Here is a 19545-nt window from a genome sequence, read left to right on the forward strand (position 1 = left end):
GGCATTCATCCCTTCTCTCCTGCTCGGCTGAAAGCAGCGCTAGCAGGAGAGAAGGGATGAAAGATCAAGTTTTTTTTGTTGTTTAAATTAAAGTTTGGGGTCACCTCCTGCCTCCCACCTCACCCCCCGTGCGCCCGTTGAAGAGAAATACTCACCCATGCCAGCTTCAGCACCACACACAGGGGACCGCGCTTACTGTAGCGCTGTCTCTCCTACCGCGGTACGTGCACACGGAGGAGAGTGCACACTGTTCTCCGTGTGCACATGTGCGGGATGCTTTGCGGACCGTGCTGCCGGAGAAAAACGGACACGTCTACGTGTTTTCAACACAGACACACGGTCCATGAAGACATGCAGGCATGTGCATAGACCCATTCATTTGAATGGGTCTACATGTGTCAGTGTCTCCGATGCGTGAGAAAACTCTCAGTACACGTACCGGAGACACTGACGTGTGAAACCTGCCTAATACAGATACTATATCAATGTTCTGTATGGGATCTTTTCTCCCGCCCTCCCATAGATTTCAAAGGGCGAGTCATCATATTGAAGAAACTAGTACAGGTTGCGATTTTGTTTCTTCACATGCAGATTTGTCAGTGAAAAAAACACGCATGTGAACAGCTCAATTGAATAGCATTGGTTCATATGCTGTCAGTTTTGTCAGGAACATCACTCAGATCGAAAAGAAGTTAGTGTGAACCTATTCCACTGCAAATGCCTTTTTATATGGGCTTGTGCACACAACCATAATAATTGGACGAATGTTGTCTATCAGTTTGATGGATAGCATTTGTCCCCATGTTATGTAATGTGGCAACGAACCAACCATTTTTTTTCTGGGATCGATTCGGTCCGAGGAAAAAGATTTCAGCATGCACCATTTGCCTCCTATCGAAAGGCACTTGGTCACTCATGTCTATGAGTCCATGGAAAACTTCGGACCGCACTTGGATCACGGAAATTGCCCACATTCGAGAAAATTGGGTAACAATATGATCAGACTCTGATTAAACTGATTTTCCCAGATGAGAGAAAATCGGTGGTATCATTCTAGCCTTTCACGCTGTCTCTCTCCTTAGGGGAATCCAAGTAATCGAGCACCACGCGATACTCTGCACTTTTTTTTAACATCTTGTATGCCATCCGTATGTCAAATTTTGACATCAGTGTTTTTAAAAATAACATTTTCGCATTTTGACTCTAAAAATCGGTTAAAATATGTTCATGAAGTATGGATGCAATCAATGTATGACATATGACGTGCCATCACTATATTAAATGTCCGTGATCACAGCTAGTAATATTTCAAATGTTCTTAAAACATGCAAGTTTTAAATATTTAAAGGCTTTGTACAAAGTTTTAAGTATTACCCTATCCTAAGATATTGGATAACTTAAAGAGGTATTCACAAGTTGTCTCTTTAGCAGCTCATATCTCTGAAGTCTTCTTACTTATCATCTCCCGCCTTGACTACTGCAACCTCCTACTCTCTGGCCTCCTCTCTAGCACTCTGGCACCACTCCAATTCATCCTACACTCTGCTGCCCAACTAATCTACCTGTATCCCCGCTATTCCCCAGTCTCTCCCCTATGCCAAGCCCTTCACTGGCTTCCTATTGCCCAGAGACTCCAGTTCAAAACCCCTACAATGACATACAAAGCCATCCACAACCTGTCTCCTCCATACATCTGTGACATGGTCTCCCGGTACTTACCTACACACAACCTCCGATCCTCTTAAGATTTCCTTCTCTACTCCCCTCTCATCTCTTCTTCCCACAACCGCATCCAAGATTTCTCCCGTGCTTTCCCCATACTCTGGAATTCTCTACCACAACACATCAGACTCTCGCCTACCATAGAAACCTTCAAACCAAAACCTGAAGACTCACCTCTTCCGACAAGCCTACAGCCTGCAGTGATCCTCAAACACAACCTCAATTTACATACAGAAGCATGACAATAAATTGCAACAAAGTTTTATGTAGTAAAAAAAAAATCCAATTTTTATTGTTGACAAAAATAAAATAATGAAATCCAAATGAAATCAAGCTTGGGAACATACGAGGAGTGCAGGAGCATCGGGACATAAAATGATAATCTGCACAGAAGAAATTGCACTAACAAAAATAAGGAAAAGGACCAACCATGCAAAGAAAATATGGAGCAAATTCTAATCAATAAATTGCAAATAAAGTGCATAGTGCATGATGCAAATATTAGTGATCACCATAAACTTTGCATCTGCTTGTGCCTGATCATGATGAATGCAATGAGTGCTGATGAAAATCTAGTGTTAAGCTCATAGTGTTATAAATAGTACAATACCTGTAAAGTCCTGAGTGCAAAAGGGTCCCTGCTGCCTCGTGCTCTCACCCCGACAGCGCCGTTTCACGTTATGCTTCATCTATGCCCCCTTCTTCTTTGCAACTTTGTTGCAATTTATCATCATGCCTCTGTACATAAATTGAGGTTGTGTTTGTAGATATCAGGAATAGATGTTTTTGCCTATTCTTTTTTGGACTGTGTTAATTTATGCAGTGATTCTCAACCTACTGAACCGCCGCACAACCAGCTCTACCCTCTCCTAGTGTATCCTCACCCATCCCCTCCAGACTGCGAGCCCTCGCGGGCAGGGTCCTCCCTCCTTATGTACCTGTATGCCTTGTTTTTTTGCTCATGTCTAATTGTATTTGTCTATATTTGCCCCCTTTTCACATGTGAAGCGCCATGGAATAAATGGCGCTATAAAAATGTATAATAATAATAATACTCTCTCCTGAGTTCCTGGCTGCTTGAGGAATGAAGTTCCACTTTGAGTGACAGTTTTAGTGAGATGCTTCAATCTGCTACTACAGATTATTAGTATGTCAATAATTGTTATGAGTTTACACTGTTATCACTATAGCTACATATAGACATAACAGCGACTTTGCACAACTACGCGGCTTGGCATAGTCAGAGCTGTGATTAGGGAACTGCCCTGAAAACTGTTGATGCTGCGGTAGTAAGTTTCTGATTCTACAGGACCGAGACGAACCCTGTCATAAGTTGAGATGCAGGGGTGAGGGCAATGAGCTGCTAACTGTTGCATAGAAATCAATAGAGCTGATTGGAATGTTAAGAGTTGACCCATCTCCTGCTACTTCACACTCTTCCTGGGTCTGGGCAGGCACTCATGGCCAGCTCTAAGGAAACAAGCTGTACACTATGTAAGATAATCTCACAGTTCCACCCTCAGTGTGTCTGGGATGCAGTTACTGACAGCTCAGCCTTCCAATCTGGTACAGGAGCATGCTGAAGCTGTCAGTACTTTGACAGCTCAGTTATCCAGTCTATTGCAGTTGTGCTGAGCTTTCGGTGTGTTGATTGACAGCTCAGCCACTCAATCTGAGACTGGCTGTCTTCAGATATTCAAAGTCCCAGGTGATTGCCAGGCTAATTAACTGGGCTGTTTCTCCAAGACCTCTGCCAGATGTACATTCAGCTACTGTGTGGTTTGATCTCTCTGTGCCTTGTGTTCTGTTTGTTGATCTTTCGTTTTCCTGACCTTGGATCTCATTTTGACCAGCCGTCTGTTTAACCTATTCTGCTCTGATCCGTTATCTCCTGCTATGAACATTTCCTGACTACCCTTTGTATTTTTTTTGCTTATGACGTACCCTCCTGGCTTCTGACCTCAGAATCCTTGACTGTCCTATCTCACTGCTTGTCCTTGAGAGGTAACTTAGGGTCACAGATAAAAGCTCTCAGAGCAGGAGAATGACATCAGATATATAAAGCAAGTCAATATCAAACTTGCTTATTTTCATGCTGACTAGCTGATAAAAGCAATTTAATAACATAAGGATATCCCTTTACTGATCACTGGTAGTAGTCTGACACACAGCAAGAAATAAGTTATTATCCTATCTACAAGAGAAAAGTTAATAATTTTGTATAAACACTTTGCAGCCATAGGTAAGGATAAGAAAGAACACAATTACGGTAAATTTTTTAAAGAAAAATAATGAAGCTAAAGCATTTTGGCTCACAATTTTCTCCTTCAGCAACATTTGCCACATTGTCAAGGATAACAGACCTGAGGGTGATGCAGATCCCACCACTGTAACCAATTTGTCCAACCAAGAATAACAGCCAGGGAGGGGGTCACAGTTCACTGTTACCACTTTGTCACAGTTGACACCAGAGAGATCACCTCTGCCTCCAACAGTCAGGGCAATTGCTCAATTGACTGACTAGTGATGGATGAGTCATCAGTTGTTTCCACTACTAGGTTTGTTATTAGGATACTCCCAGTGAGCATATGGTATACACACCTCCAATTCTAACACATGGAATATATACAGTATATATATATATATATATATATATATATATATATATATATATATATATATATATATATATATATATATATATATATGTGTGTGTGTGTGTGTGTGTATCTATACCCAGAGATGTTCACTGCCAACTCCAAAATAACAAAAAGGAACCACTAGCCACCACCACTGATGCCACCAATTGTTTATACCTGCCAACTGGACACTCGTTACAGGTAGCGTATGGCTTCAGAGGTACGGTTTACAGAGTAAGAGGAACAAAGGTATTCAATTTTATATATTTAATCCAAAAAAGTAGGCAGCGTTTATAAAAAATATACAAAGATGATATTAAAAAGGAATAACGAAGGAAAATTACTAAACCTGATGTCACGGAAATGGCTAAAGCCTCAGTGGAGAGAGGTACTCCTTAGGAAAATGGAGAGAACCCACATCAAGCTGTTCTTTTCAGGATGACAAATGGCCAAACCCAATTTCTGCTTTTTATTAGATCAAAATTACGCCCACATGTGGGGGCTGGTAGTGGGATGTACTGGGTTTTTCAGAATTTTATAAGATCCAAAGCTTACAGGATATCTTTTCCCCTTGAGATCCCAGGGTGTAGATATTGTCATCATGTTTCTAATCACGCTTTTACCCTTATATAGGGATGAAATATAGCCTTGATAGCATCATCCATCAAATTAAGTTGGAGGGGTTAGAATAGCCTTACAGTGATGTGAGTGAATGCATTATGTTTGTACCTTTTGCTATGACACCGAAAATACATCTCCCATAAATGTAGGATCGATGTAGACCCCAATATTCATCATTGACCGCTGGCTGAGAAGTGTGTCAGAAAGATTCTTTGATCAGTGGAAGCTTTTTGGTGTGGAAGCGTACTTCCTCACCTCTGCATAAAAGAATGTGAGCCTTGGCATCTTTTCAGCAAATCTCCCTGCTGTAATTACCTGGCCACTGCAGGGTGTCAGCTCTCTCTCTCTCTCTCTCTCACTTCTCTGTTGTGAATTCTGTTGTCGGGCTCCCTCCTGTGGTCATGAATGGTACTTCGGCTGGTTCTGTCCATGGACTTCCTCTGGTGGGTGTTTCTGAGTTTCACAGGTGACGAGGTTAATTCGTTAGCTGCTGCTCTATTTAACTCCACTTAGATCTTTGCTCCATGCCACCTGTCAATGTTCCAGTATTGGTCTGTTCACTCCTGGATCGTTCTTGTGACCTGTCTTCCCATCAGAAGCTAAGTTCCAGCTTGTATTTCTTTGGTTTGCTATTTTTCTGTCCAGCTTGCTATTTAATTTGTTGTCTTGCTTGCTGGAAGCTCTGGGACGCAGAGGGAGCGCCTCCGCACCGTGAGTCGGTGCGGAGGGTCTTTTTGCGCCCTCTGCGTGGTCTTTTTGTAGGTTTTTGTGCTGACCGCAAAGTAACCTTTCCTATCCTCGGTCTGTTCAGTAAGTCGGGCCTCACTTTGCTAAATCTATTTCATCTCTGTGTTTGTATTTTCATCTTTACTCACAGTCATTATATGTGGGGGGCTGCCTTTTCCTTTGGGGAATTTCTCTGAGGCAAGGTAGGCTTTATTTTTCTATCTTCAGGGCTAGCTAGTTTCTTAGGCTGTGCCGAGTTGCATAGGGAGCGTTAGGCGCAATCCACGGCTATTTCTAGTGTGTTTGATAGGTTTAGGGATTGCGGTCAGCAGAGTTCCCACGTCCCAGAGCTCGTCCTTATTATCAGTAACTATCAGGTCATTCCGTGTGCTCTTAACCACCAGGTCCATTATTGTCCTGACCACCAGGTCATAACACTTCTCCTGTTATAAGTAGTTTCTCTCTTTCCCAGCCACAGTTGATCCCATATGTTCAATGTGTGCATCATATGTCCCCTCTGTGGAGACCTCTTTATGGATTATAATTTTTTCTCTAAGACACAAATAAAATTTACACAACCTAATTTTGTCCACAAATGTACACGTTACTGTAAAAAAGATTAAGGCTGATTCATGAAGGTGTTTGTGCCAGAATTTTGGCATAGGAAACCTTAATAAGCTAATATTTTAGCGACTTTTGGTGTTTTCATGCTAGTCCTGTCTAGCTACACTGATATGGGCTGAGTATGAGCAGGATTGGGCATGGCTATGCCAAGCAGTCAAATTCATGAAAAGGTGCACCACTTTAGTGGCATCATTTCCTCCAGAAATGTACTCCAGTCCTTGACAATAGTACATTTTTGGCAGCAGCACATGCTAGTTAAGGGACACGCCAATTTCATTTAGAGGTGCACGCCACATGGTACTCTAGCAAACCCGTTCTTTAAGACTAGCATATATTATGCCGGTAGACCTATCCTGCCTCTTTGTAAACATGGATTGGCTACTGCCACATAAAGGCCTGAATGTCATGCCAGAGCAAGGAAATGACTGACATGCGGCACAAACAAGGTAAAGAAGGTGAAGTGTGCCCTGACGATAGGGAAATGGGAGAAGGGATACCCCTAAACACTCACCTGAGACTACACTTCGTGCTCTCTATTGTCCCTAGGTGGGTCCTTCCCCCCATGTGCCGTCACCCACTTAAGGTTTGACTGGCCCTGAGCTAGCTCTAACTAGTGAGTAGGGCAGCAATATACTAGTCTCACTACTAATGGAGGGAAACAAACGGAGGAAACGAGTCACAAATGAAACTCCACCACTTCTGCATTTTCCACCTGATACCTCTTGGTAACATTATCATCTTTAAAAAAAAAATTAGGGACATAAGGCACCATGTGGCCATTAGATAGCATATACATGTAGTTATGGATGTAACCATGGGGTCATTAAACAGTGCATACATCTAGTCATGTGCCATAAAGTGGCACAAATGTGGGACCATTAAACAGTATATATGCATATAATTATGGGACATAAGGTGGCATTGGGGACATTGAACATAAGCATACATGAGGGCCAACATAATAAAATTTATGGTAGCACATGTCTGACTATGCTTACACATCAATATTTTTCGGAAGGTGTCGCCTTCTCATACCCAGAGTTGAGCATCTTCCACATCGCCTCCCACATGGCTTCCTTCTCGTTTCTGTCACTGTAAGCGATCAGTCTATTATCCCAAAGTTCAGGCTTCTCCTATACAAGAACAATAAGGCTATGTTCACATGTTGTGCTTTTGCAGTATTTCTTTCTGCAGGCAAAACCTCTCTTGGCAGCTAGAAAAAGCAGGTTTTTGCTGCGTTTTATTATCTCTTTTACATGCTGATAAAGTTTAGTGCCCCCAAAAAACATGATGCAACTTGCTTAAATTTTTGCACCAAAAACGCAGCAAAACCTGATACCTGCGTTTTTGCACTTACTCATTGCTTTCTATGGGTGAAATAAAACGCTGAAAGAAGTTACTGCACTTTACAAAAACACAGCAGTTTTCCAAATCAGTCAAGAAAAAAAAAAATGTGCAAGCATCAGGTTTCTGAAATTTAATAGCCTTTGCTGGTACTGTAAAACGCAGCTTAAAATTTGCATGAAAAAAAAAAAACATAGCAAAAATGCAATGTTTGAACGTTTGAGCATAACCTAAGGGTACCGTCACACTATACGATTTACCAACGATCACGACCAGCGATATGACCTGGCCGTGATCGTTGGTAAGTCGTAGTGTGGTCGCTGGGGAGCTGTCACACAGACAGCTCTCCAGCGACCAACGATGCCGAGGTCCCCGGGTAACCAGGGTAAACATCGGGTTACTAAGCGCAGGGCCGCGCTTAGTAACCCGATGTTTACCCTGGTTACCAGCGTAAAAAAAACCAAACACTACATACTTACATTCCGGTGTCTGTCCCTTGACGTCTGCTTCCCGCACTCACTGACTGCCGGCCGTAAAGCAGAGCACAGCGGTGACGTCACAGCTGTGCTCTGCTTTCACTTTACGGCCGGCAGTCAGTGAGTGCGGGAAGCAGACAGCAAGGGACCTGACGGACACCGGAATGTAAGTATGTACTGTTTGCTTGTGTTTTACATTTACGCTGGTAACCAGGGTAAACATCGGGTTACTAAGCGCGGCCCTGCGCTTAGTAACCCGATGTTTACCCTGGTTACAAGCGAACGCATCGCTAGATCGGTGTCACACACACCGATCTAGCGATGACAGCGGGAGATCCAGCGACGAAAGAATGTTCCAAACGATCTGCTACGACGTACGATTCTCAGCAGGATCCCTGATCGCTGCTGCGTGTCAGACACAGCGATATCGTATGGATATCGCTGGAACGTCACGAATCGTACGTCGTAGCGATCAAAATGGCACTGTGTGACGGTACCCTTAGCCTCTAAATGTTGATAGTGAGTGGCATTGCTGATAACAAAGGCTGAAAAGCCCAGGAGCTCTCTGTAGCCTAAAATATCTGAATTTCCAGTTTGTGAAAATAGGATGTTACATTTACTGATCCATAAAACAGATGGTAATCCATATTTGATGCTTTTTTTGAGCACTTTATAATGGGCGAGCCTGATCCGGATTGCAGTAGTGCATACTGCAATTTGTTACATGCAAACCATCGGTCCAGGTGTTAAAATGTTCATGTGAACTAGCACAGACTAGCACTGGTCACTACACTGTCCGTATGATACCGGTTTGGCCTAGGGACATTTAATACGCTTATCTAAATAAGCCTTAAGAAGTTCTTTCAGTCAGGTGGTGAATAGATCTGGGGTACAACATATCTGGTGCATCATGGTGGTGGTTTCCATTATATCCTAATGAGTGTGAATCAGTGCATTTTATCTGTAATTTAATTCTTTTATAATCTGGCTATTAAATTGCTCTATGTATTTATAACATGAAAACAGTGAACAAATGTGTTATTTTTAGAGTGAAGATATAACCAAGAAACCAGAACAAGGAAGCAATGCCATCAGGTGGGTTTTTTCAACCATGATTCCTCGCTGCACTTTCTTCACATCTATTAGTTACCAAATTACACAATCCAGTTCCTTTTCCTGGATCAAGTGGTACTGATGACAATTTTGTAATGTACCGTAATTCCAAACTGAATAATGATAAATATGTTCTGAGCCTGTGTGTGTCTGTATGTGTGCGTGTATATCTGCATGTGTGTGTGTCTGTATGTGTGTGTGTCTATAAGTGTGTGTGTCTGTATGTATGTGTGTGAGTCTGTGTGCTTGTGTGTCTGTATGTGTGTGTTTGTATGAGTGTGTCTGTGTGTGTGCGTGTGTGTCTATAAGTGTGTGTATCTGTATGTTTGTGTGTGTGTCTATAAGTGTGTGTCTATGTGTGTGTCTGTATGAGTGAGTGTGTGTGTTTGTATGTGTGTGTCTGTATGTGTGAGTCTGTATCAATGTGTGTCTGTATGTGTGTACGTGTGTGTCTATAAGAGTGTGTGTGTCTCTATGTGTGCATGTCTGTATGTGTGTTTGTGTGACTGTATGTGTGTGTGTCTGTGTGTGTCTGTATGTGTGCGTGTGTGTCTGTATGTGTCTGTATGAGTGTGTGTTTATAAGTTTGTGTCTATATGTGTGTGTCTGTATGTATGTGTGTGTGTGTCTGTGTGTATATGTGTGTTTGTGTGTCTGTGTTTGTGTGTATGTTTGTGTGTGTGTCTGTATGTGTGTTTGTTTGTGTGTCTGTATGTGTGTGGGTCTGTATGTGTGTGTGTCTGTATGTGTGTCTGTATCAGTGTGTGTCTGTATGTACGTGTGTGTCTATAAGTGTGTGTGTCTGTATGTGTGTGTGTCTGTATGTGTGTGTTTGTGTGTGTCTGTATGTGTGTGTGTGTCTGTGTGTGTCTGTATATGGGTCTGTATGAGTGTGTGTTTATAAGTGTGTGTCTATAAGTGTGTGTCTGTATGTATGTGTGTGTCTGTGTGTATATGTGTGTTTGTGTGTGTCTGTGTCTGTGTGCTTGTGTGTGTGTGTTTGTGTGTGTGTCTGTCTGTGTGTGTGTCTGTATGTGTGTGTGTGTGTCTGTATGTGTGTGTGTCTGTATGTATGTGTGTTTGTGTGTGTCTGTGTGCTTGTGTGTGTCTGTATGTGTGTATCTGTATCAGTGTGTGTACGTGTGTGTCTATAAGTGTGTGTGTGTGTCTGTATGTACGTGTGTGTGTCTGTATGTGTGTTTGTGTGTGTGTGTCTGTATGTGTGTGTCCAGTGGCGTAACTTGAAACTCATGGGCCCAGATGTGAAAGCTCCAACGGGGCCCCAAAATATTTTAAATCTTTAATAGCAATAGTATTTTTCTAAATGTCAAAGGGACTTTTAGGGGCCCATAGGCTCCAGGACCCGGGTGTGATTGCAACCCCTGCACCTGTTGTAATTACACTCATGTGTGTGTCTGTATGTGTGTTTATGCATGTCTGTATGTGTGTTTGTGTGTGTCTTTCTGTGTGTCTGTGTGTGTCTATAAGTGTGTATGTGTGTGTGTGTCTATGTGTGTGTCTGTATGTGTGTTTTTGTGTCTGTGTGTGTGTCTGTATGAGTGTGTGTGTCTGTATGAGTGTGTTCGTGTGTGTCTATAAGTGTGTGTGTCTGTATGTATGTGTGTATGTATATGTGTCTGTGTGTGTCTGTCTGTTTATGTGTGTCTGTGTGTGTCTGTATGTGTGTCTGTGTGTGTCTGTATGTGTGCGTGTGTGTCTGTATGTGTGTATATGTCTGTATGTCTGTATGTGTCTGTATGAGTGTGTGTGTGTTTGTGTGTGTCTATAAGTGTGTGTCTGTATGTGTGTGTATATGTGTCTGTATGTGTGTGTCTGTATGTGTATGTCTGTATGTGTGTATGTCTGTATGTGTCTATGTGTGTGTCTGTATCAGTGTGTGTGTCTATATGTGTGTGTGTGTTTGTATATGTGTGTCTATAAGTGTGTGTTTGTGTGTTTCCGTGTGTGTGTGTGTGTGTTTGTGTGTGTCTGTGTGTGTGTCTGTGTGTGTGTGTGTCTGTATGAGTGTGTGTGTCTATATGTGTGTGCGTGTGTCTAAGTGTGTGTGTCTATAAGTGTGTGTGTCTGTATGTGTGTGTGTCTGTATATGTTTGTGTGTCTGTGTGTTTGTGTGTCTGTTTGTGTGTCTGTATGAGTGTGTGTGTGTTTGTGTGTGTCTATAAGTGTGTGTCTATAAGTGTGTGTGTCTGTGTGTGTATGTATGTGTGTGTCTGTATGTGTCTGTATGTGTGTCTGTATGTGTCTGTGTGTGTGTAGACAGAGGCTAATGCTTAAATATTTTTTCATAATTTATTGTTTTAGATTTATCAATGGTCTAACGGAACCTATAATGGTAATGGTGAATAAAGACACTGTTGGGGACATTCAGCCATTCAGCTTCTCAAATTATACCATGCAGTCCTTGGGAGCGTAAGTGTTTTCCTTATTTTACCTTACATTGAAAGGATGCTTATACTGGTAGGATGAGTACAGGTTATTCCTTGGGGTATAGAGACCAGTGATAGTCTGGTGACCAAGTGAAGTAATGATTTGTTGGTTAAATTTCTATCCATACGGAATAGCGGTTTAGTCTTAGGCCGGCTTCACACTCAGCGTATGAAAATACGGTCCGTATATTACGGCCGTAATACGCTGAAATGTCCCGAAAATAGTGGTCCGTAGCTCCTCCGTAGGCAGGGTGTGCCAGCGTTTTTTGCGCATGGCATCCTCCGTATGTAATCCGTATGGCATCCGTACTGCGTGGTTTTCTCGCAGGCTTGCAAAACCAACATACCGCTATAGAAGTGATCCATGTGTCCCAAAAAGAAAAAAAAAAAAATATATATATATATATATATATATATATATATATATATATATATATATATATATATATATATATATGTCGGTAGACACATATATGTATATATATTAATATTTTTTCCAGCGCTATACAGCTTGAAAGCCGGTAATTCAATTACCGGCTTTTTCCTTCTCCTTCCTAAAACCCGACATGATTTGAGACATGGTTTACATACAGTAAACCATGTCTTCTCTCCATTTTTTTTGCAGATTCCACACTACTAATGTCAGTAGAGTGTATCTGCAAAATTTGGCCGTTCTAGCTCTTAAAATAAAGGGTTAAATGGCGGAAAAAATTGGCGTGGGCTCCCGCGCAATTTTCTCCGCCAGAGTAGTAAAGCCAGTGACTGAGGGCAGATATTAATAGCCTGGAGAGGGTCCACGGTTATTGGCCCCCCCTGGCTAAAAATATCTGCCCCAGCCACCCCAGAAAAGGCACATCTGGAAGATGCGCCTATTCTGGCACTTGGCCACTCTCTTCCCATTCCCGTGTAGCGGTGGGATATGGGGTAATGAAGGGTTAATGCCACCTTGCTATTGTAAGGTGACATTAAGCCTAATTAATAATGGAGAGGCGTCAATTATGACACCTATCCATTATTAATCCAATTGTAGTAAAGGGTTAAATAAAACACAAACACATTATTTAAAATTATTTTAATGAAATAAAAACAATGGTTGTTTGAGTATTTTATTCTACGCCCAATCCAGTCACTGAAGACCCTCGTTCTGTGAAAGAAAAAACATAATAAACCAACAATATACTTACCCTCCGCAGATCTGTAACGTCCAACGATGTAAATCCTTCTGAAGGGGTTAAAACATTTTGCAGCAAGGAGCTTTGCTAATGCAATGCTACTCCTCGCTGCAAAACCCCGGGGAATGAGTCTAAATATAGATCAATGAGCTATATTTAGCTTCATTTGCGGTGAGGCGCCCTCTGCTGGATGTTCATAGATCGTGGGAAATTACCTAGAAAGCTCCCAGGCTTTCTAGGTAATTTCCCACGATCTATGAACATCCAGCAGAGGGCGCCTCACCGCAAATGAAGCTAAATATAGCTCATTGATCTATATTTAGACTCATTCCCCGGGGTTTTGCAGCGAGGAGTAGCATTGCATTAGCAAAGCTCCTTGCTGCAAAATGTTTTAACCCCTTCAGAAGGATTTACATCGTTGGACGTTACAGATCTGCGGAGGGTAAGTATATTGTTGGTTTATTATGTTATTTCTTTCACAGAACGAGGGTCTTCAGTGACTGGATTGGGCGTAGAATAAAATACTCAAACAACCATTGTTTTTATTTCATTAAAATAATTTTAAATAATGTGTTTGTGTTTTATTTAACCCTTTACTACAATTGGATTAATAATGGATAGGTGTCATAATTGACGCCTCTCCATTATTAATTAGGCTTAATGTCACCTTACAATAGCAAGGTGGCATTAACCCTTCATTACCCCATATCCCACCGCTACACGGGAATGGGAAGAGAGTGGCCAAGTGCCAGAATAGGCGCATCTTCCAGATGTGCCTTTTCTGGGGTGGCTGGGGGCAGATGTTTTTAGCCAGGGGGGGGCCAATAACCGTGGACCCTCTCCAGGCTATTAATATCTGCCCTCAGTCACTGGCTTTACTACTCTGGCGGAGAAAATTGCGCGGGAGCCCACGCCAATTTTTTCCGCCATTTAACCCTTTATTTTAAGAGCTAGAACGGCCAAATTTTGCAGATACACTCTACTGACATTAGTAGTGTGGAATCTGCAAAAAAAATGGAGAGAAGACATGGTTTACTGTATGTAAACCATGTCTCAAATCATGTCGGGTTTTAGGAAGGAGAAGGAAAAAGCCGGTAATTGAATTACCGGCTTTCAAGCTGTATAGCGCTGGAAAAAATATTAATATATATACATATATGTGTCTCACTGACATATATATATATATATATACCTATTCTATGTGTACACATTTATTCTACCTATTCTACTGTAAGCTGTCAGTGTGATTTTACTGTACACCGCACTGAATTGCCGGCTTTTCTCTCTAACAGCGCTGCGTATTTCTCGCAAGTCACACTGCTTGTCCGTGTGTAATCCGTATTTTTCACGCTTCCATAGACTTTCATTGGCGTATTTCTTGCGCAGTACGGTGACAAACGCAGCATGCTGCGATTTTGTACGGCCGTAGAAAGCCGTATAATACTGATCAGTAAAATACGGCAGATAGGAGCAGAGGCATAGAGAATAATTGTGCCGTATTTTTTGCGAGTTTTACGGACGTAGTTTCTGCGCTCTTACGTCCGTAAAACTCGCAAGTGTGAAGCCGGCCTTAGTCTGTAATGATCGTCCCTGATTATTACTAGTTTTAATTTCCATTCCAAGTGGAAGCTATATGCCTAATTTCATCCTGCCATTTCGGTCAAGTATCTGGCTCTCCATTTGCTGTGCTGGGGAAAAAATAACTAAGAGTCCCATTCATCAAAGGTTTTTCTCCAGTGTAAAAAGCTTTGGAAAGTCTCATAATTTTGGCGCAACTGGCGGCTGCCCAGCTACAACAAAGTGGGCAGAGCTGGGTAGGGACTAAGGCATGTCGAATGCTGATTGCCAAATTCAAGATGAATTATGTGTATGCCACTTCATAAATCTCGAGCATCTGATTCCAGCCCCTCTTCTCATCAATACTGGCATGAATAATTATGGTCTTGATGTATCAGGCCCTAAGAATTTATAGAAATGTTTCTCTCCAATGACTTAAAGGGAATCTTTCCCCAGATTTTTGCAACCCTATCTGAGAGAAGTATGATGTAGGGGCAGAAATCCTGATTCTAGTGATGTATCACTTAGAATGGCTGCCTGCTGCAGTTTTAATAAAATCAGCTTTATATGCTGCTGATCTACCAGTTCTCTGAATGTAGATCTCTATAACTCCACTCACACCATATCCATTAATATGCTTGGATACAGCACTCTGTGAACAGCCAGCTTCTTTAGCAATGACCTTTTGTGGCTTACCCTCCTTGTGGAGTGTGTCAGTGACTGGCTTCTGGACATCTGTCAAGTCAGCAGTCTTCCCCATGATTGTGGAGCCTACTGAAACAGACTTAGGCCGGTTTCACATTAGTGTTGACGACAGCTGCGGACTTCCTCCGTGAAGCCCCGCCCTCGGACACACCTCTGCCGCTAGCTCTGCCTACTTCTACATGCAGCTGGCATGCGGCCTGCGTACCTATCTTTAACATTAGGTTCGCAGGTCGTGCCGCTGTATGCGGATGCTTCCACATGCGTCGTTTTGACGATGCAGCGACCAGCGTAGAACGCAGCTTGTAGCAATTTTTTTTTCTCCACATCGTCAAAATGACGCATGCAGAAGCATCCGCATACAGCGGCACGACCCGTGTACCTAATGTTAATGATAGGTACGCAGGCCGGCCGCAAGCAGAAGTAGGCGGAGCTAGAGGCTGAGGGCGGGGCTTCACGGAGGAAGTCCGCAGCCCTCCGCAGCTCCTCCAAACGCTAGTGGGAAACTAGCCTAAAGGCATTTTTAGATGCTTAGGAAGCCTTTGCAGGTGTTTTTTGCTAATTATTCTAATTTACGGAGATAATGACTTTTGAGTTTTCATTGTCTGTAAGCCATAATCATCAACATAAACAGAAATAAACACTTGAAATAGATCACTCTGTTTGTAATGAATCTATATAATATGAGTTTCATTTTTTGTATTGAAGAACTGAAATAAATTAACTTTTTGACGATATTCTTATTTTTTGAGAAGCACTTTTAGATATACAGTACAGACCATAAGTTTGGACACACCTCATTTAAAGATTTTTCTGTATTTTCATGACTATGAAAATTGTACATTCACACTGAAGGCATCAAAACTATGAATTAACACATGTGGAATTATATACTTAACCTAAAAGTGTGAAACAACTGAAAATATGTCTTATATTCTAGGTTCTTCAAAGTAGCCACCTTTTGCTTTGATGACTGCTTTGCACACTCTTGGAATTCTCTTGATGAGCTTCAATAGGTAGTCACCTAGGTAGTCACCGGGAATGGTTTTCACTTCACAGGTGTGCCCTGTCAGGTTTAATAAGTGGGATTTCTTGCCTTATAAATGGGGTTGGGACCATCAGTTGTGTTGTGCAGAAGTCTGGTGGATACACAGCTGATAGTCCTACTGAATAGAATGTTAGAATTTGTAATATGGCAAGAAAAAAGCAGCTAAGTAAAGAAAAACGAGTGGCCATCATTACTTTTAGAAAAGAAGGTCAGACAGTCTGAAAAATTGGGCAAACTTTGAAAGTGTCCCCAAGAGCAGTGGCAAAAACATCAAACGCTACAAAGAAACTGGCTCACATGAGGACCGCCCCAGGAAAGCAAGACCAAGAGTCACCTCTGCTTCTGAAGATATGTTTATCTGAGACATCAGCCTCAGAAATCGCAGGTTAACAGCAGCTCAGATTAGAGACCAGGTCAATGCCACACAGAGTTCTAGAAGTAGACACATCTCTACAACAACTGTTAAGAGGAGACTTTGTGCAGCAGGCCTTCATGGTAAAATAGCTGCTAGGAGACCACTGCTAAGGACAGGCAACAAGCAGAAGAGACTTCTTTGGGCTAAAGAACACAAGGAATGGACATTAGACCAGTGGAAATCTGTGCTTTGGTCTGATGAGTCCAAATTTGAGATCTTTGGTTCTAACCACTGTGTCTTTGTGCGATGCAGAAAAGGTGAACAGATGGACTCTACATGCCTGGTTCCCACCGTAAAGCATGGAGGAGGAGGTGTGATGGTGTGGGGGTGCTTTGCTGGTGACACTGTTGGGGATTTATTCAAAATTGAAGGCATACTGAACCACCATGGCTACAACAGCATCTTGCAGCGGCATTCTATTCCATCCGGTTTGCGTTTAGTTGGACCATCATTTATTTTTCAACAGGACAATGACCCCAAACACACCTCCAGGCTGTGAAAGGGCTAGTTGACCAAGAAGGAGAGTGATGGGGTGCTACGCCAGATGATCTGGCCTCCACTGTCACCAGACCTGAACCCAATCGAGATGGTTTGGAGTGAGCTGGACGGTAGAGTGAAGGCAAAAGGGCCAACAAGTGCTAAGCATCTCTGGGAACTCCTGCAAGATTGACTACTCGGTGAAGCTAATCAAGAGTGTGCAAAGCAGTCATCAAAGCAAAAGGTGGCTACTTTGAAGAACCTAGAATATAATAGATAATTTCAGTTGTTTCACACTTTTTTGTTAAGTATATAATTCCACATGTGTTAATTCATAGTTTTGATGCCTTCAGTGTGAATTTATAATTTTCATAGTCATGAAAATACAGAAAAATCTTTAAATGAGAAGGTGTGTCCAAACTTTTGGTCTGCACTGTATATGTATACAGTATATATATTTATACATACTATATGTTTATTATTACTCACCAGGGCATTGATCTGCTTGCTGCAGACAATTTTCTAAGTAAGATCCTGCTCGTTGGTTGTTTAGTGGTAAGGGTTGAAATGCTCATATGATGCTATATTATTATTCCCTAACCCTTGGTTATATATTTCCATCACTATAATCAAGTGATCAGGGTGGTTTTAGGCAAAGTGGGGCACTAGCCAAAAGTTTAAAATATTAAACTTTATTAAAATAAACGACAATATTGAAGTCGTTCGACACTTGTTTCCTGGCCTCTTTACACCAACTGAGAAAGAATGATGGAAACAGAACAATTACTATTAGATCAATCTGTCCCCATACAGTATCATGTTATCATGAGCACATATTCAGTTTACACCGGTGATGTGCTGCTGAGAACAATTATTTCTGTTCCGGCATAAACAATCCAATCACTCATTGAATATGCAGCATTTTGTTTGTTTAGTATAACACACCCCATAGTCCTCCATATACTGTATTATAATGTGCACCACAGTCCTCCATATTGTAAAATGCACACCCCATAGTCCTTCATATAATATAATGTGACCCATAGTCATCCATATAGTATAATATATAATACACTCTCCATAGTCCTCCATATAGTATAATACACTCCCTATAGTACTCCATATATTAAAATACACTCCTCAGTCTTCCATATAGTATTATACACTTCCCATTGTCCTCCATATAGTATAATACACTCCTCATAGTCCACCATATATTAACCCCTTCCCGACCTGTGACACAGCGTATGCGTCATGAAAGTCGGTGCCAATCCGACCTGTGAGGCATATGCTGTGTCACAGAATGATCGCTTCCCTGCAGATCGGGTGAAAGGGTTAACTCCAATTTCACCCGATCTGCAGGGACAGGGGGAGTGGTACTTTAGCCCAGGGGGGGTGGCTTTGCCCCCACGTGGCTACGATCGCTCTGATTGGCTGTTGAAAGTGCAACAGCCAATCAGAGCAATTTGTAATATTTCACCTATGAAAAGTGGTGAAATATTACAATCCAGCCATGGCCGATGCTGCAATATCATCGGACATGGCTGGAAACACTGATCTGCACCCCCCCACCGCCACCGATCTCCTCTCCAGACCTCCGTTCTGTGGTCCGCTCCCCTCCGTCCTCCTGTCCGCTCCCCCTGTCCTCCTGTCCGCTCCCCCTGTCCTCCTGTCCGCTCCCCCGTCCTCCTGTCCGCTCCCCCATGCTCCGATCCCACCCCGTGCTCCGATCCACCCTCCGTGCTCCGATCCAACCCTTCTGTGCTCCGATCCACCCCCGTGCTCTGATCCAACCCCCCTGTGCTCCGATCCACCCCCGTGCTCCGATCCACCCCCCGTGCTCCGATCCTCCCCCCTGTGCTCCGATCCACCCCCCTGTGCTCTGATCACAGTGATCAAAATAAAATAAAATAGTAAATGAACCCCCCCCCCTTTATCACCCCCATAGGTAGGGACAATAATAAAATAAAGAAAATATTTTTATTTTTTTCCACTAGGGTTAGGGTTAGAACTAGGGTTAGGGCTAGGGTTAGGGTTAGGGCTGGGGTTAGGGTAAGGCTATGTGCACACGTATTCTGGTCCTCTGCGGATTTTTCTGCAGCGGATTTGATAAATCCGCAGTGCAAAACCGTTGTGGATTTAACGTGGATTTACCACGGTTTTTCTGCGGATTTCACTGCGGTTTTACAACTGCAGTTTTCAATTGGAGCAGTTGTAAAACCGCTGCGGAATCCGCAGAAAGTGACATGCTGCGGAATGTAAACCGCTGGGTTTCCGCGCAGTTTTTTCCACAGCTTGTGAGCAGCATTTTTTGGTTCCCATAGGTTTACATTGAACTATAAACTCATGGGAAACTGCTGCGGACACGCAGCTGCGGAAACGCTGTGGATCCGCAGCATTTTCCGCAGCGTGTGCACATACGCTTAGAATTAGGCTATGTGCACACGGTGCGGATTTGGCTG

At 42.5% G+C, this 19545-nt stretch overlaps 1 protein-coding gene across 1 annotated transcript in view; it reads left to right on the forward strand.

Moving 5' to 3' along the window:
- SLC15A1 (solute carrier family 15 member 1) overlaps positions 1-19545 on the forward strand; it is a 110602-nt gene that overhangs the window by 66496 nt on the left and 24561 nt on the right. The window contains exons 18-19 of the mRNA XM_069758001.1: positions 9201-9247; positions 11588-11695. Of these exons, the coding sequence (XP_069614102.1) occupies positions 9201-9247; positions 11588-11695 (155 nt within the window). The remainder of the gene's footprint in view (positions 1-9200; positions 9248-11587; positions 11696-19545) is intronic.

The sequence above is a fragment of the Ranitomeya imitator genome, chromosome 3, assembly GCF_032444005.1.
Source record: "Ranitomeya imitator isolate aRanImi1 chromosome 3, aRanImi1.pri, whole genome shotgun sequence".
Classification (NCBI taxonomy): Eukaryota; Metazoa; Chordata; class Amphibia; order Anura; family Dendrobatidae; genus Ranitomeya; species Ranitomeya imitator.